Here is a 22,888-nt window from a genome sequence, read left to right as displayed (position 1 = left end):
CTTCTTGCACACTATCAAAGCCATCTGAAATTACATCAACTTTTAGTAGACTAAAACGTCTCCTTTTTCATATAATAATTGCTTTACATAAACTTTTAGTATACTTCAACCAATATTATAATCACTTTATCCAATTAAATTATTTTTAATTAATATTACATTTATTTTTACATAATAATACAAAATATTATTTTTAATATTATTTATTAATATTAAATCATAATGGAAATTCTCATCTATTCAAAAATTTTATTAAACTCACTTTTCTATACATTATTGAATATATTAAAATAAGACCACGATGAATCATCATCTTATTAGTCGAATAAAAATATTAAAAAAAATCCTTACGTCGTCTTTTTTTATATTTTTGTTTGATCGACGGCGACATCAACCTTAGTGCTAGTTGTCAATCGCCGGTGTTTTTTATTTTTCACTTATTTTCTTATATTATATCTTTATTTTCATTTTGATTTTTAGTTTTCAATAATTCTGTTTTTGTAGCACGTTTTCTCCGTCCTTGTAGGTTTTCTCTGTCCTTGTAGCCATTTTCTCTGCCTTTATGACATGTTCTCTTCTGCCTTTTGGTATGTTTTTTGTCGTTTGATTTTTTTTTTTCGATTTTATATTCTCAGGGTTGGATTTGACCACGCTTCAACTGATCAAGGAGACGCTTATTTATTATCTTTATGATTTTTCCTGCTTTGGACACTGTGGTTGAATTAGGATACGTGATTGCGTTTGTGGATAGTTTCCTACGTCGCTCAACTCTGATATGCGGTTTGTCAGTGGTCTTTCGATAGTTTTTATCATCTTTTGTGGTTCGTTTGCCGATGCAGTCAAATCTTTTCGTATCTATATTTGTTCGAGTATTTTGGTTGGGTTTTTAACATTTTCCTTATATAGTCCTTGTGTGATCTCGAGTGGCTAGTTTCTTGTGTTAATAGTTATAGGAAAATATCCTAATTATGTGTTTAGTTTACGGTTATGTTGTAAACATTCATTATAATTTTGGATATTTTTCTTTTGATAAAACTAGCGGCTTTTATTCAAAAAAATTAAAAATATGATTAACGATGAAATAAAAATGATATTAAAATTTGAAATAATATAAATATTACATCAATATCAACATTAATTTTTGTATGGAGAGTGATCAAAACAATAACGAAAATGTTAGATATGATTTTTTTTAAATACTTATTTAACTAAAATAAAAATACAAGAATAAGTGAGTGACTAAATAGAAAATTTACCCTTATTGTTTCCGCCGTCTCAGTTAATAGTAATAAAATACTATAATACTAATGGGTTTGATGAAAGGTGGCCGCTGACTGAAACAGAATTAACGGTTACGCTATTACATTCTAGAAATCCAAAGAGGAGCTTTTGATTTCTAGTGGCAATCTCTCCAACTGCTGAATCTTGATACCAACTTCAAAATGGCTGCAACTCTACTCACTCACAATTACTTTCCCAATTTCAACGCACCCAGAATTGTTTCTTTGAACCCCTTCGAACCCCCCAACCCAAACCAAAGCCATGACGCTGTAACCAGACCAAGATTTCCCAAACCAAATCAACTCCGTTTAACCCATTCCAATGCTTCAAAAACCTTAACCGAACGGAGCAATATCACACTCATGGATGCACTTTATTCCTTCATTGATTCCGGGTCGATAGATGATGCACTCTACCTGTTTGAAGAAATGAACCACTCGGATACCTTCTCCTGGAATATTGTGATTAAGGGTTTAGTCCAAAAAGGGTTGTTCGATGAAGCAATTAGTTATTTCCACAGGATGGAATTTGGAGGAATTAGACCGGATAAATTTACATACCCATTTGTGCTCAAGGCCTTTGCTGGGTTATTGTCTTTGAAGGAAGGGGAAAAAGTTCATGCGAAATTAATTAAGGTTGGATTAGACTTGGATGTTTATATTTGTAACTCTATTATTTCTATGTATATGAAAGTCGGGTGCGTCGAATCAGGAGAGAATGTGTTTGAGGAGATGTCTGTGAGGGACTTGGTTTCTTGGAATGCTATGGTTTCTGGGTACCAACTAGTTGGTGATGGTTTGAGCTCGTTGGTTTGCTTAAGGGAAATGGTTTCGGTAGGAATCAGACCGGATAGTTTCAGTTTTATTAGCAGTTTTGGGGCCTGTTCTGTGGAGGGTTGTGGAAGAAATGGGAAAGAGATTCATTGTCAGGTTATTAGAAATGGGTTTGAAATGGATCCTAGAGTGGAAACCTCACTAATTGATATGTATGGGAAATGCAGAAATGTGATTTATGCAGAGAGGGTGTTCGACATGATCGTTGACAAAAACATGGTCGCTTGGAATGCTATGGTTGCTGGGTATGCTTCCAATGCTCGTTTCTATGAGTCATTCTCTTGTGTTAAGAAGATGCAAGATGTTGGTAAGCTGATGCCAGATGTTATCACAATGATAAACTTACTTCCAGCTTGCGCACAAACGGGAGCCCTTTTGATGGTTAAGTCTATTCATGCTAGATCAATCAGAAAAGGGTTTCTCCCTCATATAGTATTGGAGACTGCTCTGGTTGATTCTTACAGGAGGTGTGGGAAGTTGAAACTGGCTGAACATGTCTTTACGCGAATCAAAGGAAAGAACTTGGCATCATTGAATGCGATGATTGCTGCTTATGTACATAATGGATGGTATTCAGAAGCCTTGGAACTGTTCCTAGACATTTGGTACAACTCCGTTAAAGTTGATGCAATAACATTTGCAAGTATATTACCAGCATATGCTGAAGTAACCTCCTTGAGTGAGGGTAGGCAAATACATGCTGTTGTTACGAAATTGGGGCTTAGTTCGTCTAATACCATCATCTCAAATTCGATTATTTATTTGTATGCCAAGTGTGGAGATCTCCAGACTACAAGGAGATGTTTTGATGGCATGGTTTGTAAAGATGTTGTGTCATGGAACACAATCATTATGGCTTATGCCATTCATGGGTTCGGGAGAATTTCCATCCAGTTATTCCACGAAATGATAGAAAACAGTATCAAGCCGAACAAGAGCACTTTTGTTTCTCTATTATCAGCTTGCAGCATTTCTGGCATGGTCGATGAAGGGTGGGAGTACTTTAATTCAATGGAAAGAGACTACGGTATTGACCCAGGAATAGAGCACTTCGGGTGTATGCTGGATCTTATTGGTCGAACTGGGAATCTTGATCAAGCTAAGCATTTTATTGAAGAAATGCCGCTTGTCCCAACCGCCCGGATTTGGGGTTCTCTACTATCTGCAAGTAGAAAAACCAACGACATTGAATTAGCAGAAGCTGCATCCAAGCATGCTTTATCACAGGAGCATGACAATACAGGGTGTTACATCTTGCTTTCTAATATGTATGCCGAAGCTGGGAGGTGGGAAGATGTTGAGAAGATCAAAACACTTATGATTCAAGAAGGCATAGCAAAAACAATGGGATGTAGTGCAGTTGAGAAAGACTATAAAGTTCACAGGTTTGTCGATCAAGATGGGTCAAACGCTGAGGTGAACATGGTCAATGACGTGATGGATATCATTGTGAAAATGACAGCGGAGGAGGAAGATGTTTATGCTCGTCGTATTACCAAGTTGAGAAGAACAGATTTGACAAGAAAGAAACCAAATGTACCAGAGAATCATAGTGTGAGATCGGCCATCTCTTTCGGATTGATCTCGACAAAGTTGGGGTCTCCGGTTCTCGTTAGAAAGAACATCAGAATTTGCGAGGATTGCCACAATTTTGCAAAGAGGATCTCAAAGATTAGTAAAAGAGAGATAGTAGTGGGAGACTCCAAGGTGTTTCATCACTTTGAAGACGGAAATTGCTCTTGCGGTGATTATTGGTGATAGCTTCTGTTGTACAACCCATATAGCTAGAAAAACAATTGTAAACAAACCTCCTACACAATTGTAAAAGACCAACGACAAATGCATAGGGACAACTGGACATTGTGTATAGACATGTAAATTCATATTCGAATTCGATACGATTAATCTAGATTAAATACAACATCTTGGCTAAAGAAAAAGGTAGAAGAAAAGGGTAGACAATAAAAGGCGACCAAAACAGCAAATCAACAGCAATCACAATGACCCAAAACAGGCGTGTAGGAATGGAGTTCTTGCACCATTAATTAAGAAAATGATTTGTCATTTGTTTGTGGTTATGAAAATTTCAGTCAATAGCCATAGATGATATTGGTGTTAAAGACTTAAATGTAATTGAGACTAATCAAACTCGACCATTAAATAATTACTCCCATGTATTAGCTTTATCACGTAAAAAAAAGTTAAATTATTCTTAAAAATTTTAAATTTTCATATAATTTAAATATTTTTTTATATTTTTCATTTAACAATTTATTTTTATCTTTTAAAGTTTTATAAATTCTTCTAAAATTTTATAAGTTCGCCCCTAACATAAAATCTTATATCCGTCTCTACTTATATTTATCCTTTTCATTTTGGTACAATGCTATTTAAACTTTTTTTATCGTATTTTAATATTTAAATAATCACTTTAACACTAATTTAACTCAAAATAAAAATATATCAAAATTTAAACTCTTAATATTTATCAAAAGAATTTGATAATTTATTATATTAGAACAACTAATAAATGACTAAAATCAGTTTCTATGATTGTATGTAAAATCATTTTGAACTGTGTAAACTGCAAACAACCTTCTACAACTCACATTTTATTCATCAATAATATATAATTTAGTATTTTAATTATTAAATTAAAAATTTTCTAATCAATTTAAATTAATCTTCATTCTAATAGTTGCATTCTAAGCTCCGATCAAGGACATCGTGCAAAAAGTAGAAAAATCCAGGAAAAAAGAACTCTAGATAATTATGAAAAAAGTGCATATTTACAAATTGAACCATTATCTACCGGTCAAACAAGCATCGATTTGAGTTTCAGTCAACCTTGTCTTCATCGTCTTCATAAGAATCATCCTCTTCTCTGCTCTCCCAAACCGCCTCCCTGACGTTGCTCCAAACGACATCGTACAGCCAAAAAAGGCACCCACTTTCACGGCAGCACATTCCCTTAAGCCCCCCAAACGAACCCTTTTCCGCCGTCGCCGTGGGACTCGACATAGGCTGCAAATAAGCCAACGCCGCATGCTTAACCAGCGGATTCTTTATGGGAATTTCTTCGTTCCAACAACTCCAATAACTACTATTATTATTTTTATTATCGTGTATCGTCGGGGTACTGATCCCGGTCTGATCTGCTGTTGGAGAAGACAACAAGTCCTTCAAACTCGTGTAAGAAACCGACTGTATCTTGATCATCTCTATGTCTGAAACTTGATGGGATGAAGGGAAGCCGTCGTGTAAGAGAAAAGTTGGAGAGTGGGAGTTTATTGAAGAATGATTAAGGTTCATGTTGCTGGCTTCTTTAATCATACAAGTTTCCATGAATGGGAAATGGTGACATAAAACGGATTTTATTTCATCTTTTTCAATGATGATTGGTAAATGTGAAAGAATTTCCAGGGAGAGTTAATTTTAAGGTTTAGTTTGTATTCTCAGATGCTTCTTTTGTCTTTGTTTGAGGTAATCACGATGAAAAACACACTCATAATTCTGATCACTGTTGATAAAAAACATATATGTCTCATTGTTATTAATAAAGGTTTGCATTTTATCACATAATCATTACTTTATTTTCAAAAACATACGATAAGGAATATATAAGACCATATTTATAAATTTCAAAATTTGTCTCTTATTTTCTGATGTAAGATTCGCAACCCTATTTCTTTAAGACGTGAGATTCTCTCTACGTCGCCCTCATCATGAGGTATCGTCATGATTCTCCATCCTGTCTATCTTATCCACTGTATACTTTGCGTGAAATCAAATAATAAAAAACCGCTTAGACACCACTTATCACCTCCTCTCAAGACATATCTAATAGGAAATAAAATCCCACCGTTCATAAACTCCAGGATCTTCATTTTCTTTTTCGATGTGAAATTCATATCCCCACTTTTTTTACTTCCTCAGATTGGCTGTCATTTGCCGAAGGACAATCGTGCGTTTTTAACTGGGTTTGTCCTCTGGAATCAAAACTGTTGGGACTCCGTCATCAAACTTGCCAAGTGAAACCCTTCGTAAAGCTCCTTTTTATGCTGTTATTTGTGCACATTTTGTTGCTTGATTCCACTTGAACTAATGGACATATCAGGGATTGCTAAAATCCTCTGCTAACGTGTATTCAAGTAGCGGTTTCCGGCTCGACAATCGAACGAATGATACCAATAGGGATCTTAGCAAAACAGCTTTCAAGATATCGTAGCGCCGGAGAAATAAGCAACATTAGAACTACTTAATACAATAATTAAACAAATATGATCAAAACAAAGAAACACAGTATGGCATTCAAAGAATCAGACTGAGAGACCAGCCTAACATTTATTGTTATTTAGGCAAACAGTAAAAAACAAAGAAAAAATCAACCCTCCAATTCCAATAGTATGTTTCAGATCTAGAATAATACAGAAAATAACACCCCAAAACTAGGAATAATAGAAGACAATGAAAGCCCTTGTACAAAAAATCTGTGGAATCCACAGATCAAAACCCTATCCCTATCTCACAAAACAATCAAACCAAGAAAATGTCTCAGTTAAAAATAACAAATGCAAATGCTTGAACCAGATTACCTTACCCCATGTTTCAATTACTAAACACCAAATAGAACTCCCTCTTCAAACTTTTTGGAGGCTGCATATTCCTGCATGCTAAAATCCATACATAAATACCCCTCCCCCTCCTCGAAACCATGCATAATGGGGACAAAGCCAACTTGTTTCAAGACAACAAAAATGATATGCTTTGTCTCGGAAAAATCCACGACCACCTATCGAAATTAGCTTATACAAATCGCAGCTCCAATACAGTCCGATAATGCATAAAATATACCAACAGTATTGATGCTGATAAACATCTCTGAAGAACCACAAATGATGTAGAATAATGACAAGCATGGATAATGACCAAGTTCTTATACTTGATACTTTGAAAGTTTATCCTTGACAGGTGGTTCCAGAGCAGACATACATTGGTCCCATGCCCCATTCCTAAGCATCTGCAGGCAACATTTATTCACTTGACTCAGTAACTGAACCTAGTCTATTGCATGTTATAATAATAATGTATACTTAGCAAAAAATAAGCAACCAAAAAGTACTAAAGTTCCCTTGTTAATTGGATAAAGAAAGAAAGAATGCAAAGGAAAAGAAAAAGAAAAAGAAAATTCAATCAATAAAAGGGCACAAAACAAGAGATTCATAGGCAAGGAGATAGCGTAACCCATATGATTGCACAAGTACATAGAAGCAAAAAAGGCATGCAAAAACAAAATATAAGGATTTTGATCATTTTAATATATATTAAGGGTTGTTTGTTTACTTCAGAATGATTAAGCGCTGAATGATTCAGAAGTTCTGTATGAATTAGCTCTGAATGTGACATGCTGTTTGATAATGACTTTGAATCATTCAGAATGTACTTATGTGCTGAATCATTCAGCATTGTTTTGCTGAATCAATCAACACTGAATCATTCAGAGGTGCGAAACAAACGCACTGAATGCTAAATGGTTCAACATTCAACATTAAATAGTTCCATTAAGAGGCAAACAAACAGCCCCAAGTTAAAATAATCAGAACACCACAAACTTCCAGCAAGAAGGTATAATCAGCAAAAGCAAAGCTGACTATGACAAATGCCTACCTGTTTGTAACCATTCAAGACCTGACAAACTTCATTATGTAGTTCTCCGCTCCTTATTTCCTACAGGCAGAGAAAAAAGTCGAGGTCAAACTTTAGTTTAACATGACACAAAAGCCTAAAATACAACTAATAACAGCATCCTTACATGCCAACTTGCAATAGCTTTGCACATGAAAACAAGTGAACTCAAAGCCCCTGATGGATTTGCCCTGACCTGGAAAAGTGTACATCCAGGAACAAATTAGTTTCTTGCCACTGTTAATTAACATTATTACAAAAACAGATGCATACCATTGCACAAAGACCTCGAAAGGCATCTTCTTTCTCAGCATCATCCCGTATCCTGACAGTTATTTGTCAAATGAGTTGAGATAGACGAAGCAACAATTACAGGTGTAACTTAGCTCTACATCAAAGCAACAATTACAAGTGACGAAAATAAATTATACTTACATAGACAAAGCAATACACCAGGATTGCATGAAATGCTCCATGTGTGGTGATACAAGATCTGGACAGACCCATGCAAGCCTCCCTAGTGTAATTGCACTATTTTCAACAAGTGACTTGTTGAGCCCCTGCTAATCATACAGAGATGAGATTATGGCATCAAAATGACTAACACAAGAACTAACATACAAACAATAGTTATGCATATATGAGGATGCATACCAACAAACTTCACCAAAAGAAAGGGAATATTACCTCTGCATGCTGAAGGATCGGAACCAAACATGAGACCACTGACATGACAATTGGAGAAATTTCTTGACGAACCTGAAATTCAAAAGGCAAATAGTAAAAAAAAAGATTCAAAGCACCCAAAGGGGAATCAACTTATGAAGGCAAGTCAGTAAAACGTTAAGTAATCTAATTTTATCATGATTGAGAATGCAGAACACACATACCTTAATTGCTAGCTCGCCGATAGCCCAGCATGCATTATTTGCTACTGAAATGGTTTCCTTTATCTTGGGGGTATTCTGCATTGGGCATAATATACTTTGTAAAAATGTAAATGTGGCAAACTGAAATATGGAATCCCAAAATGAGTCCTTACCAATTGCTTTGCTGCGATATCAAGAAACTCAGACAAATGAGGATGCAAATGAACAGGGCACACCTAATCAAAGTCCAACATTTGAATACAGTTAACATAAGTGGCAGAAAAGTCCTCAAGAAGGGATGTTTTATAATTGACCATAATTGAGACTTATCTAATAATTGACTTGCAAGCTTCATGTCCTTAGAGGTAGAAAAGTGATGTTTTATTTAGTCTATAGCTCTAGACTAGCAATAAGTGGTGAGTTCATTTTTAACGTACTCTTGCAAGGTCCCCAAGAAGTGCAAATGCACTTTGACGAACATCAGAAGCATCATCATCCATGCAACACTGCAGAAGCAGATCCCTCAAATTGCTCTGTGAAACCTGGCATATAAAAGGTCCATGTGTGCAAAACAACATCTCAGTTCACATTACACGTTTTAACTTATCATAAATTTTATAGTTAAGGAAAATTTCCAGTTTGCACACCCAATATCAGGAACAAATGGACAAGTCCTCGAAACCTAGGTATGATGACAATTAATCCATTATACAACAAGGCAGGAAATGCGAAAATTTTAAGGGACATATAGCGTAAGAAAGTTTCCATGAATAATAGTCCATTGGCTCATTACAATAATCCATGTGTTCTCTGCAATTACTCCAGCGCCTAACATTGGATAATGGTAAAAAATCTTGCTACACATGATTTCTCATTAAATACATAATTCCATGGACTAAAAGAATAGCCCACTTCAGTTCAAGAAACGAAAAAAGGATGCAAGGAGAAAGCAAGTACCAAACTCTCTATTCCGCTACCAAGGCCCTCCGTCAGTCCAGAGAGCAAATCAAGTGCGCATACAATGAACTCCTTATCATACTGAACCCCAGATGAAACAGGATCAACCTGCAATATAAATTCCATCAATTTCTTCAAAAAACTAAAACTGAAATATGTTTATAGATCAGAGAAATAATCATATATCCCGTAAGCATTATGCAAAGAGAAAAGCATCATGAGATTAAGAAAATGATTCAGTTGCTTTGAGGTTTCAGGCACAGGTTGGAGTAACATTACTATGCAAATAGAACATCAGATTGAAAAATCATGTGGTGAAGTGTATCAAAATTACATGCAAAAACTTTCACTAGTGGATAATATAATACACACACACATATATGAAGGTGCAGATAAATGCAACTGATTTCTTTCTATATCTATTTTAGCTTTAAGCTTTTCAAATCAAATAAATTTGAACATATATTGTTAATGCAACACAAGTTAAAGGAAAGCACTGTACTTGACATATATTGCACAAGGAAATTTAAGATAGTCTTGGCTAAGCATCTCAATCCCCTAAACCAAGCACATAATAACATGACAGAACAGAACACAAATTAAACAAATAATCAAGGCACTAGTCAATATGCTGCTTGATTGAGGTGATTAATTACAGTGAACAAAAAATCTATAAAAGCATCAGTCAACCACGAAGAGGAAAGCACAATTTAACAAATTAAAGTTGGAAAATTGTTGATGAGCATAGAAGTAAAAAAGAACTTCATAAAAAACCTTGGCCAATTGTTGACTCTGGATGATATTTATGCACCTTTGGAATACAGGTGGAGCAAATTGAGAGAACCCAGTACCCAATGCCTGAAAAAGTAAAATACATTAATCCCAGTGTTAACTTTACTATAATAGCGTACAGTCATCTTGTACAAATATATAATCCAATATCATGTTGAAGAATGCTATGGTGCTAAACTGACAGCAGATAAAAAAATTATGCAGATTGGACTGTCACTAGAATAAATACGAAATTCTAGTTTGCACACACACCCATCTTCCAGGTTATATTATGCAGAGGAATATGTAATTCAGACAACTCTATATCAGCTTTAAGTCTCTTTCCAAAATACTTCAAGATTCAAAGACCGTACATCTATCCTCCTTAAAGAAAAATATTATAAATAAAAAAGTCAGACAAGAAGAGACAACAGACCTGTGCTATGGATGTGAAGCACTCAAGCAGTGGAAAGAGATCCTTGTCAGAATTTGGAACCTGATGCCACTTTGCAATAAGTGGAGGCATCAGAATTTCAAGATAAACAGGCTGCAAAATGACAAACCAGTCAATAGAGAGAATCATCTTTATACCAAAACAGTGCAACGACTTTTGTGCATAGTAAGACACAAATACACAACAGAAGAGACAAAGTGCAAAGAACATTGTTCATATTTTAGCATACAGATATACCTGATTTAATTCCCCTCCAACAGCATCTGCTAGAGTTCCAATAGCATCATAAACAATTCTAAGGTTCCGTCTCTGTAATTATACATAAATGAGAAAATCTTATTCAAAGTTGAAGATGAAGCAGAGCATCTATCATAAGGCATAGTCGCAACAGGCGAAAGTAGATTTATTATCCAGAAAACAACCTGATACTTGCCAAAAGCGCACATAAGATGCTGCAAAATTACTTCCAACCTAGGTGCCAACTCTTCGGCAGCCTCCTGCAAACAAAATTAATATATTATATATATGTTGAAATGTATAAGAATTTAAACCCCATATGCAACAATTTGTACAGCATGTTTATAACAACCTCTTCAAGTGTTGCAAAAGCCGAACAAGCAGCCTCTTGCACTCGCTTGTTAGTATCCAATATTCTTCGCAGAAGACCCATAAGAGTTGCGTCAAATTGCTCAAAACCTTTTTGATGGCCACTATCCTGAAATAAACGAAATATTAGAGTTTTAAAGCACAAGTTCCAAAGACATAGACAGAACAACAAAAATGTGCCGATAACAAACCAAAGATTGCCGTATGATGCAAAAGAATATATTATTTTGTTCGATATAATAGTTATTTATCATTAGTAGGTTAAGAAAGATTTACAGCTAAACAAAATCGTGGAAATTATGATCTTCAAAAGAAACATCTGAAGCAGCAATTTTCATCCATACCTGAACAATGTATTTGCTGAATCGAGAAAGTGTCCAACAAGATATACTCCTTATGAGAGGAAACTTATCATCCAAAAGAGGAATTAAAAATGCCACAATCTGGGAGGAAAATATGTTTTTCTATTAATTCAACATCATGGCAAACAAAATAAAGATATGTTCTACATGCACAATTTATTCTTCAATGAATAATCTGCCTACGAACTTTGTGCATCAGTACAGAACAACAACAATTACCTCAGACAAAAGAGGATAAAGACCGTTGATGCAACCTTCACCAACTGCACCAAGAGCCAAAACAGCAGCTTCTCTATCTTTCCAGGCTTCATCACCACTAGCAGCTAACTTGGCCTACAAAAAATCAAGGAGGAAAATCTTGATATAACTCCCATCACTGTTAACTCCAATCAAGCTCATGCACAGAGCAGCAGAAGTTTGACATTTGCAACAAAACAATAACCTTCTTGATCAAACTAGCATTTTTATGTAGATAATTTTTTAAGTTTGCAAAGTTAGTGCATGAAACAATCTTATCTTGATATACTTTCCTTTAGTCCCATGTATGTGGGTGCAACCAGTTCTAGTGACCAACAACATAAATAGACTAGAAATAGATGCAATTTCCATGTCCTAACATTAACATCCATAATAGGTAAGTTACCTGAATAATAGGCATCAAAGTTGTAAGGATTTCATCCCCAAACACATTTGATAAGACATCAAGAGCTGCCGCACTGCATTTCCGTAAGTTCCATATGTTGAATGAGTCATCATCCTGAACCAAAATGATCATTTAGGGAAAAGTTCCACTAGAAAACAGATATTTCTAAAACTAAAAGTTAACTCTGTTCTCGAATTGACTGGCACAGAAAGGGGGATCAAATACTTACATCATCTTCTGCATCCTCAGAACCATGAAATCGTGATGTATGAAAGCGAGGTTTTAGATCCTGAATGGAAAATATTAGGGAAAACCACATTCATCAAAATGCTGATTTAGAATACATTATGGAAAACTAAGAGAACACTGATCAGAAACAAATTATATCAACCTGATCTCTGTCTTGAAGAGACTCATCTTCCTACAAGAATAAATAAATTCCAAGTAAATTATCAATTATGATTGCAAATTCATATAGTCTGAATATAATAAGTTGACAAAAAATAACCTCGGCCTCAATAAGTGATTCATCATCATCTGCATAAATCATGTTTGACAACAAAATCTACAAAGAAGAGTGTATATGTGTGAAAACTAAGAACATGATATTATAAAATAAATAAAAAAAGACAATATAAAACTCAGCAAAGTATTAGCGTACTGGAATTAGTCGAGGCAAATATTCTCTCAAAATCGCAGGTGGTAATTGGGCATCACAATATGCAGACCTACAAACCAAGATCAATGTTGAATCATAAAGATTAACCAAGACCAAGGTAAAATGCCAGTAAAGTTAAATGCATGACCTTCAACCTCTCCATATCTGAAAGCAAGAAAAAGAATCAATATTTTCTAACAGAAACTATTAAGAAAATGGTGGCTAAAATATTCAATTTCTTAACAGGTACAACCCAGTTTACAATATACTAGCACATAATGCAAAAAGCGTGGGTAACGCATCAAAAATGCAAACAGAGATGGAAAAAAGGATCAAATTTCAGAAGATACGGCGTTCCGCCAAAAATTATTTGTTTGAAACTTGTCAAACTGCATAAACTATCAAAAATACGGTTTTAATAATTTCTTAATCTACCAAGAAACTTGGAAATGTAATGCACAAAGGAAGTTACCAGAATTCACATGCTTCAAGTGCCACTTCAGCATCGGTGTCCTTATTGACTTGCAACATATATTCAATTACATTCTTCATATGTGGCTGTGAAATAACACAAAGTCACTTCAGAGAAAATAAAATGCAGGTTGTAAACAAGCCTAAAAGGATAAAACGAACATGACAAAAAACTATAAAGTTTTAATATATACTGCAATCAAGAAAGAATGTATGAAAACTAAAATGCAACAAACAAAAGATACCTACCTCCAGAACAGATGGACGGACTTCAATTAGCTGAACAAATGCTGCACAAACCTGATCATTTGGTAAGAAAAAGAAAAGGGAACATTGGTGTGAAGATGCATAAGCTTGGAAGAAACAATATAGCTTTCCATAATTCATCACTAACTCACAATTAAAAATTCGGAAATTTTATACAGACAAAATTATAACAGGAGTTGAAAACAGTCTTTGTCAGTAGTATTCAGTTACATAATATATACAGGGTCCATGATAGAAAAAAGAAAAGAACCATTAAACATCAAAGACTAGATGAGAAAATATGTCGGATTCTAACACTGCATTCAAAATAGATGTTCAAATCAGAAATAATAAGTAATACATGTCAAGCTTTTATAGGCTTCAATAATAAATTATAAGGAAAATTAGGAAATATTCACAGTAGAGTATTCCATTCAAAATATTAGGTTATTAATACAATAAGAATACGTGAGAAAGGAGAAACTACTCACCAATTTCCGCACTTCTGCTGCAGGGTCATTAGCAAGGCCAAACAAACCATTTAAGTATTTATCCATGGATGTATATAAAGCCTGAAAGAAATCAATGCAAAATTCAAGCATTTCCCTAAAAGTATCATAATAACATCCGTCACTAGAAGAATATAAATGTTCAAACTTTCAAGTTAACTTACGGAAGGCATCAACATAATATATTGGTTTACAGAACCCAATGACAGCTTTCTCAGAGAAGCATGGGGAGATTGAAAAAACTGCTCATAGAAAAACAGACATAATTAGAAAATTTTAAAAAGCTGACAATTTAAAAATGCAGAAATGCATTCACCTGAAATAACCGAGGAAGAAATATGTTGATAGGCCTTTCAGCTAACCCAGGCACATCTGAATCCAGCACTTGAGGTATATCCTCACAAATCTGTATTACAAAAGGAATGGTTGATGCGTTAAAGGTAATTCAAAGTAAGCATATAACCATGTCTTTGCCAGAGGGTGTTTGTCAGCTACATTTAAGTTTGACCCTCAGAATGCAGTAAGACCACCAATAAAAGAAGAAAAAATCATATAGATTAGCTGGTGTAAGTTAACCCATTGGCATTCACCAGGATATATTGCTATTCATTAGTGGAAAAGGCACCTAGAATAATGGAAACACGTGGCAAAAACCATAGAAAATCAAGGATTCTGCATCAGGAAAACTCCATATAAAAAGGAAAAGAAAGAACTAAGGAAAGTAAAACTTGTGGGAATCCTCTACCTGGTACAATTTGAAGGCAACCTCTCATTGAGGCTTAGAACCTTGTTCCACCAACAATTCTTGTTTTTACATGTAGGCAAATATATTCTAGATGGCCAATCATCTCATTTATCTCACTAGACAAACTGGGGGAAGAGTAATACATCTTACACTGAAGTTTTTTGCTTGCTTACTTCATATAACTAATGGGGACATTTTCAAATAGCTTTCACACTAAATTACAGTCACACTATTCTATTGATTTAAATTGACTCTTACAAAACTTAATGGCATGAACTATGTAAAAGCATGATAAACCATGGTTCAATATTGAATAAACCCACATGCTTCTATTGATTTGACTGATTCATTCAACGTTTAATGGCTTAAAGTCTTAAACCATGTAAAAGCATTACAAAACAATCATTCTATATTGAATAAACAAAAAGGAAGCTTCTCCGCAATAATATGACAACTTCCATATAATAATAGCAGAGATTAGAAAATTACTCATCGCATACCTTTGACAATGCATCCATAGCACCTTCCATGTGGTTTATGTCATTGCTATCCAAACAATTTACAAAAGCTTGCAACAACTCAGGCCATCCCACAATTCCCCCTAGTTGAACAACCACAGTTATAATATTCCCAACCGTTGACCTAATGTGTTTATCTGCAGCTCCTAAACAGGGCAATAACTCTGACTTTATATATTGTTGGTGTGCAGGAGCCATTATCTTATAAGCAGTTCTTAGATTATTTTTCAGAAGCAAACCAGCAACTTGTCGAATCTCTACTGATTTACCCTGCATAAATTTACAAAAATGAAACAAAGTTTCATTAGCACATCAAAGAAAACAGATTCTCATAGTATATCCAAAGGCTTCTAATTTACCCTGCATAAATTAACAAAAATGAAACAAAATTCTATCATCACATAAAAGCAAACAGGTATTCCTAATACATCCAAGAGTAAGAATATTGATTTCTTGCATTAGACATTTATAAGGGCACAAAACTGTATTTTCAGTTTTAAAGGTGTAATTCAATAAAATACCCGGAATGTAGTTCATCAAAGAAATGCACAATCTTTGCAAATTCTATTACAGTTTAATTAACCCTAAAAAACCCCAATTCTAGTATTGAATAGAAGCATAATCCAATAAAATAAAATAAAAAGAAATCCCCCCCCCAAAAAAAAAGACAACAGCAATCGTATCTCCTCTATAAACACATAACCTGATCAATAACAATAATCCAGTTCCTCAACAAAAAACCTAGCAGAAAATAAAATATCTGTAAGCTAGTCAATGAGGAAACAAACGGAGATAGAAAACGAAGCGAACCTCAGCTCGTGCTAGGATAAAAACGAGATAGTTGTTGAAATCAGGGAACTGAGAGTAGTGCTGAAGCTGTTGCCATATCTGAGATTTATCAGCCGAAGAAGATGGTGAAATCTGCTGCTCCAGAAGTCCACAGATCTCCTTCAACCCCTCCTCTTGTGGCTGCCACGGGGCACTTCCGGTAGCCGCCATTTCTGTAATCAGATTCTGATTCAAATAAAATTTTATTATCTGGTTTCTACTTTCACAAACAAATATGGGTTTTTGGTATTTTCTTCGATTGAGGGGTTTTCGCAGAGTTCTAGGGGATTTTCTTATAAATATATTTTAATAATAATACCATGAAATAAATATATATAATTACAATAAATTATTAACTAAAATATTTTTTCGATAAAAATATCTGGTTAAGGCCAAAGGGTTTTGGGTATAGATAACTAGAGTGATGTTATAAGATGTGATCTTAATTTAAAAAAAGAATTGGATAAAGTATACAAATGATCTCCTAACTATATGGTTATGTTTTGTTTAGTCTCCCGATTATTAAAAGTTATAAAATGGTCATCGATTATAGGAAGCTACTTTATTGAGTTTTTCAACTATTAAAAGTTATAAATTGATCACTCGACTATTCATTATGTTCCAAACTCATCCTTTCCTGCTAAAATTTGAACGGTCATATGAGTTAGATGTTAACATGTTGACTGAGATATGATAGTCAATTGAGATTATGAGATCAGATTTTATCATATCTCAGTCGGCATGTTAACGTTCAGCTCAGACTGTTGTTATTTTATTAATGAAAAAAGACGAGTTTGAAACATAATGAATTTTCAGGTGATCGTGCTATAATTTTTAATAATCGAGTGACTGAACAAAACAACTCTCTATAGTCGAGGATTATTTTGTAACTTTCAATAACAAGTGAACTCGACAAAGTAATATCTTATATCTGTGTACTTCACCCTTAATTTTTTATATAATTTTTATATTTTTATTAATAATTTATTTTTAAAAAAAATTAATATAATTTCATAAAAATGGTATTATTAATTGGAAATGATGCACTATTCTCTGAGTGTATCATTTTTTTAGGTTTAATTTTGGTTTGAAATTAGATGTAATAACTGATAAGTAGGTCAAACAAAAATCGCGGTTTTGGAGTGGGGTGGGGTCATTCAATTATTGACTTAAAATAATCATTCTGTGCTTGAATTTAACGCTTCCCATGAGTGCCTAAAGTTCTATGAGATGACTAACACACTACTAAAAGTTTTGGTATGCGGTGGAAATTTGCGTAATTTACGTATGTTCGAGTATGAATATAAAATTTTATGTGAAAGATTAAATTTATAAAAAAAATAAAAAAAATATTAATAAAAATATAATGTATAAAAATTTAGTAACTTTGAAAATTCAATCACCAATTAATCTTCTCAATTCATTCATGATCAATTTGACACTTTTTATTTTCGACCTCAACATTATCCGTACTGAGAATACATAAGTTCCTCCACCAGTTTCTTGCTTTTTTTTAGGGATAATTCAGAGATCTAAAGGTGTGTGCCTACTCGAAAAATCCAGTATCGACAATGTGATTGGTGATGGATTCATGATCGAGAGTGTTGGCAGGGTGAGCGGTGATGGGTTGGACGAGGAGCCTAAGCTTGAAAATCTTACATTGCAATGTGGGTGGTGATGAGTTCATTTCAGACGGTATCTACATCACGCATTGAGCATTTGGAAATCATTAACCAGGAACTTGTTGGATTTTGTTCAATTCAAATCGTTGCACGTGAACTTAAAAGTATTAGCATTACAGTGTATTCATATGATTATACACAAACACAAACTCTCCTTCCTTGCTCCTAAACTTATAGAGTTTGAGTGGCATGCATCACCTCTGCAAATCTTTTAATTGCTCCTTGTTGTCTCACTTGCAATTTATCTCACACTTTATCCACCCCAATGGAAGACACATCTACCCGCTTACCATCAACGAATGTGTACTGTTGTCGACATGGATGGATTGAGAAAATAGAAATAGACTGTCCTTTGAAAATTTTAAATTTTTTATATAATTTAATTACTTTCATATATTTTATTGGCGATTTAATTTCGTCTTTTAAAATTTTATATTTCACTCATCTAACATAAAAATATATATTTATTCCTGATAAATAATTACAGTATGAAACTACATTAATAGGGACGATTTTCCCTCAATCTCAGAAAGAAAAAAGTTACATTTAATATATATAATTTAAATATTTATAAGATAATTATAAATTACCTCTTCACTTTTAAAAAAGCTATACTTTATTTCTCTTAGATTGAGATCCTGAATTCATCCATATTAACAATGTTTAATACAAAAATAAGTGTTCAAATTATGTCTCGAAAAACGTTTTAGTATCTAAAAAAATTTTCGCTAAAAAAGTGTTTAACATTTTCTTTTTTACAATTTTAAGTGTTCGAACGTTAACTGCTATTAAAAATATCCGTTAAGTGACACGTGTTACGTTCTGATAATTTTAGGAATTTCTATTTAAAATAAAATATATATACATAAGAAAAAACCTAAAAAAATTCAAATCTTACAAAAAAAACTCAAAACTTTTAAAACCTTAATTTTAATCCCTTTGTCACTGCCGACCACAACCAACACCACTAATCGGCCGAACACCCAACGACATGTGACCAGCCAACCACCCATGACGGAAACCCTCATACTTTCGTAACCGATCGAACACCAAATTCTCCTAAATCTATAAATTCCTAAACATAAGGGATTCAAAACCCTAAAACAAAATATTTCATTTACTTCATTTTTAGGTGTTCGATCGGTTGCGAAAGTATGGGTTTTTTGTCGTGGTTGGTTGGTAGGTCACACGTCGTTGGGTGTTCGACCGATCAATGACGTTACTGGCAGTCGGCGGTGGCAACGGGATTAAAATTAAAGTTTTAAAAGTTTCTTGGGTTTTTTAAGATTTGAAAAAAATTAAGGTTTTTTTAATATATATTTTTAATTTTAAATAAAAATTATCAAAACTACCAGAAAGTCACACATGTCACGTAACAGAGATTTATAACAGTGGTTAACATTTGAGCGCCTAAAATGGTAACAAAAAAGGTTATACATAGGGGTGCTTATTGAGCGTGTCGATCGCGAGTTGTGCAGTGCTCGACTCGTTCTCGTTAAAAAAATTTGTTGCTCGACTCGTTGCTCATTAAGGTCGTCAAATTTTTGCTCGACTCGTGCTCGTTAAATAAACTTATTGCTCAACTCATTGCTCGTTAAGCTCACTGAAATTTTTATCTAATTTTCTTAATTATAGGTAAAATCTACTAATACTATGTAGAGCTTAATATAAAACATAAATTAATAAATTTAACCAAAAATATTATCAAAAGAGTGTATGAAAAAAAATTAAAATTCTAAACTCCAAAATAACAATTTACAAATACATTAAATAACAAATATGGTTTGATTTTTTTATTATAGTAAAATACTAATTAATAATTTATTATTTTTTTATTGTTTATTAGAAAATTAATAGATTAGTAATTTATCATCTTTTCTATTATCTATTAGTAAAATAATTTTTTTAAAGAAATAATTTTTTAAGATAACTACTGAAAAAATTATAGAAAAAAATTAACGAGTTGCTCGTGAACTTATCTAGTTGAGTTGAACTTTGCTCGAATAAACTCGTTAAGGTCTCGAGTCGAGATCGAGTTCGAATCGAGTCATCCCGAGTTGAATTTTATCGAGCTTTGATCAAGTCGAGTTTGAGCTGCTCAACTCATTAAACAACCTTAGTTATACACTTATTTTTTAATAAAAAAATTCTTTAATCACTAAAATGTTTTTCGAATTATAATTTAGACATTTATTTTTATATTAAGCCTATTAACAAATATATTAGGTTAGCATTATATTAAAGTTATCTCCTTGAATGGGGATTACTCAATTAGAGGCCAAATAAGGTATTGCATTAAAATTGGTAATAAGGTAAATTATCAATAAAATCTAAGATATTTCTTTCCCTTTCATTGATAATATTCAATAATTAATATTATATTTTAACTCTTAAATTATCAATACTATTTTAGAGACTGTTGATAACACATATTTTAATCAACCAATGACATGTGTTATAATTTGATTAAACATAATATTTTGATAGAAAAAAAGAGTCAACTTAACATTTATGCTTTAGGATTTAAACTCAAAAGTTGTAAAATTTAATATCAATAATATGATAATTGAAATAAAATATTTTAAAACTAATTTATAAAGATAATCAGAATTTAGGAGCCTCATACGAAATTAACTTAAAAATAAAATTAAAAAAAAGATTGCCGGGGGCAGAGATCAAAGGTATTCAGCTACTATGGTGCTTTGACAATGCTGGGCTTGCACACCACCACCACCCCCTAGAACTCTTGCTCCGTTTCGGCGTCACGGTGGCCGAACTTGCAGCCGCCGTTCTCATCTTCTCAATCAAAGCCTCGGTATTCACTTGCTCCGAAAAAATATCCTCCAGTTGGTGACTGTCAATCACCAGTTTCACTTTCCAAACCCCATTCTTCTTCCGCGGCAACACTTCCATAGCTGACAAGTTCTCCACGAAACCCGCCGCCGATGACAACCCTCCTGCGATTCCACCATAATTCCCAACTTTTTCCAGTGGGAGAAGATAATAAAATCCGCCGCAAACCAACCATTCATCTCCGTTTAACGGGAACATCGAAGCTTCACATTTTCTACAAATAACATACCCGGGAAAATCGTTCACGATCTCTCGTGCAAGTTTAGGCCCTTTAGCGTCGATGATTTCACCAGCATCGGTTAAAACCCTGATGGAATTTCCGCAAGAATTCCCCATTCTCAAATTCACTCCACGGTGCTGCAAAAACTCGGGGTATTTAAATCCAAAACGTGGAATCTATGGCAGAAAGAAGACAATCAAAGTTGTCTTTTTTTCCCAAAGTTTGAACGGTGGCATGTGAGAGTAGAAGAACGGATTAAAATTTCGAGTTTAAGGGAACATGGAAGGGCAGAAGCAGATAAGTTTCAAATTAATGGTGTAGGGGGTCTGCATTTTCTTACTTTAGTGGATTGTTTTCTAATCCAGTTTAGGCATCTAGATTTTATAGACAAAATTAGGGTTCTTGATTTTCAATTGTGTTTCGCTTAAGGACAAATTTTTCACATTTTTTAGCGGTTTTTCTATTTAACTTCTGCTTGTTCACGGGAATAATTCCTAGACACGAACAACTCCCTTGACTATTTGAGTCTAATTCATTTTCAATGCCCATTTTTTCTTTTTCTTTTTTGCCCTCGTGATTAATATGAATCGATTCAAACATCTAATTTTAATAGGTGAATCTCTTAGTGAGAATTTACTATATAAACAAGGCCTCAAACTCAGACATATTTCAGCGATATTAAGCAAACACAAAAACTCGAACTCAAGATTTATTTAAACGAATATTTTTAGCATACACAATACCACGTTTTTTAATAGGCATGATAACTTTGTTTATAAGAACTAGGTCAGTTTTGATTTAAATTTGAATAATTTCAATTTATAAATTTTTATTTTTAGTGATTCTATTTTAATTTAAAATATAAATTATTTTAAATATGATATTTTTATCATTAATCATGTATTGCATTTGTAATTTGGATCCTATTTTATACACGTGTATCAAATTTTAATATTGTGTATCACTTTAGATAATTTGAATGTGATGCGTTAAAAATTAACTCTATTAAATTTTAATGACAATTAATTTTTTTATATGACAGAGCCAACCTGACTACGCAACATGTATACATGTGTTTGAAATTTGATCTAAAAATCTTAAATATGCTCCATCTCTATCCAAATTGATATTTAATGCTTAAATAATTTGTTAAACAAATAGAAGGACGTGTTTGAAATGATATTGATAATTTACAGATAAATTTAAAATATTTTAAAGTTTAGAGATTAATTTAGAATTTAAACTATAATTTAAAGATGCATGGTGAAATTAACTCTATAGATTACAATCTCATGCATTTTGGATAGAAAATAAGAGCATGTTTGGTTTTAGAAAATATAGGCTATTTTCCTTTTTATTTTCTTAGAAAATAGAAAAAGTTGAAGAAAACATGTTTGGTTGTAAAATTGAAAAATGATTTCTGAAAAATAAAAACAAAAATAAGTGAAAATGTGAAGATGTTTTCAGTATTTTTATTAAAATTGTTTTGGAAATTTAAAAAATAAGGAAACATAAGATCTAGATTTGTAACCAACTTAAATGGGCTCAGATCATTCTAATAATAATTTTTTGACTTAATGGTATATGAAACTCTCAAATTTTTGCAAAAAATCAATATGACCTCTGAGTTTTTTTTACACTCAATTAGTCCATCAATTGAAAATTTTTAATAATTTAATTTATAGTATTTGTATGTT

At 33.3% G+C, this 22,888-nt stretch overlaps 4 protein-coding genes across 4 annotated transcripts; 1 reads left to right on the top strand and 3 right to left on the bottom strand.

Moving 5' to 3' along the window:
- The first annotated feature begins 1,317 nt into the window (after window positions 1-1,317).
- On the top strand, window positions 1,318-3,956 carry LOC120134075 (pentatricopeptide repeat-containing protein At4g35130, chloroplastic-like). The gene has a single exon (XM_039150551.1). It carries the CDS (start codon window positions 1,443-1,445, stop codon window positions 3,870-3,872), a length of 2,430 nt encoding a protein of 809 aa, XP_039006482.1. The 5' UTR covers window positions 1,318-1,442; the 3' UTR covers window positions 3,873-3,956.
- An 849-nt stretch (window positions 3,957-4,805) lies between these two features.
- Window positions 4,806-5,459, bottom strand: LOC120134236. Its single transcript, XM_039150707.1, has 2 exons — window positions 4,955-5,459; window positions 4,806-4,918 (listed from the first exon to the last, which is right to left on the bottom strand). Exons 1-2 carry the CDS (start codon window positions 5,457-5,459, stop codon window positions 4,806-4,808), a joined length of 618 nt encoding a protein of 205 aa, XP_039006638.1.
- A 1,075-nt stretch (window positions 5,460-6,534) lies between these two features.
- Window positions 6,535-16,712, bottom strand: LOC120134552 (transportin-1-like). Its single transcript, XM_039150984.1, has 29 exons — window positions 16,419-16,712; window positions 15,591-15,878; window positions 14,662-14,751; window positions 14,510-14,587; window positions 14,328-14,408; window positions 13,840-13,890; window positions 13,592-13,677; window positions 13,123-13,189; window positions 12,970-13,026; window positions 12,853-12,882; window positions 12,691-12,750; window positions 12,462-12,575; window positions 12,038-12,151; window positions 11,801-11,899; window positions 11,440-11,565; window positions 11,273-11,347; window positions 11,088-11,159; window positions 10,833-10,943; window positions 10,400-10,483; window positions 9,626-9,733; window positions 9,106-9,210; window positions 8,842-8,904; window positions 8,690-8,764; window positions 8,487-8,558; window positions 8,235-8,359; window positions 8,073-8,124; window positions 7,927-7,995; window positions 7,782-7,841; window positions 6,535-7,134 (listed from the first exon to the last, which is right to left on the bottom strand). Exons 1-29 carry the CDS (start codon window positions 16,605-16,607, stop codon window positions 7,051-7,053), a joined length of 2,685 nt encoding a protein of 894 aa, XP_039006915.1. The 5' UTR covers window positions 16,608-16,712; the 3' UTR covers window positions 6,535-7,050.
- Window positions 16,713-20,803: 4,091 nt separating this feature from the next.
- LOC120134235 lies at window positions 20,804-21,307 on the bottom strand. The gene has a single exon (XM_039150706.1). It carries the CDS (start codon window positions 21,305-21,307, stop codon window positions 20,804-20,806), a length of 504 nt encoding a protein of 167 aa, XP_039006637.1.
- Between the last annotated feature and the right edge of the window lie 1,581 nt (window positions 21,308-22,888).

This window comes from Hibiscus syriacus, unplaced genomic scaffold (genome assembly GCF_006381635.1).
Source record: "Hibiscus syriacus cultivar Baekdansim isolate YM2019G1 unplaced genomic scaffold, ASM638163v2 tig00110597_pilon, whole genome shotgun sequence".
NCBI lineage: Eukaryota > Viridiplantae > Streptophyta > Magnoliopsida > Malvales > Malvaceae > Hibiscus > Hibiscus syriacus.
This window is presented reverse-complemented; position numbering and strand designations above follow the sequence as displayed.

Excerpts from the sequence above, each read along its gene's own strand:
- LOC120134552 (XM_039150984.1), bottom strand. The coding sequence starts at position 16,607 with ATGGCGGCTACCGGAAGTGCCCCGTGGCAGCCACAAGAGGAGGGGTTG. Across the intron at positions 13,891-14,327 it reads CAGCAGAAGTGCGGAAATTG|GTTTGTGCAGCATTTGTTCA; the intron begins GTGAGTAGTTTC and ends CCAAATGATCAG. Across the intron at positions 10,944-11,087 it reads TTGGAGGGGAATTAAATCAG|CCTGTTTATCTTGAAATTCT; the intron begins GTATATCTGTAT and ends GTCATTTTGCAG.
- LOC120134075 (XM_039150551.1), top strand. The coding sequence starts at position 1,443 with ATGGCTGCAACTCTACTCACTCACAATTACTTTCCCAATTTCAACGCA.
- LOC120134236 (XM_039150707.1), bottom strand. The coding sequence starts at position 5,459 with ATGGAAACTTGTATGATTAAAGAAGCCAGCAACATGAACCTTAATCAT. Across the intron at positions 4,919-4,954 it reads CGATGAAGACAAGGTTGACT|TGGTTCAATTTGTAAATATG; the intron begins GAAACTCAAATC and ends ACCGGTAGATAA.
- LOC120134235 (XM_039150706.1), bottom strand. The coding sequence starts at position 21,307 with ATGGGGAATTCTTGCGGAAATTCCATCAGGGTTTTAACCGATGCTGGT.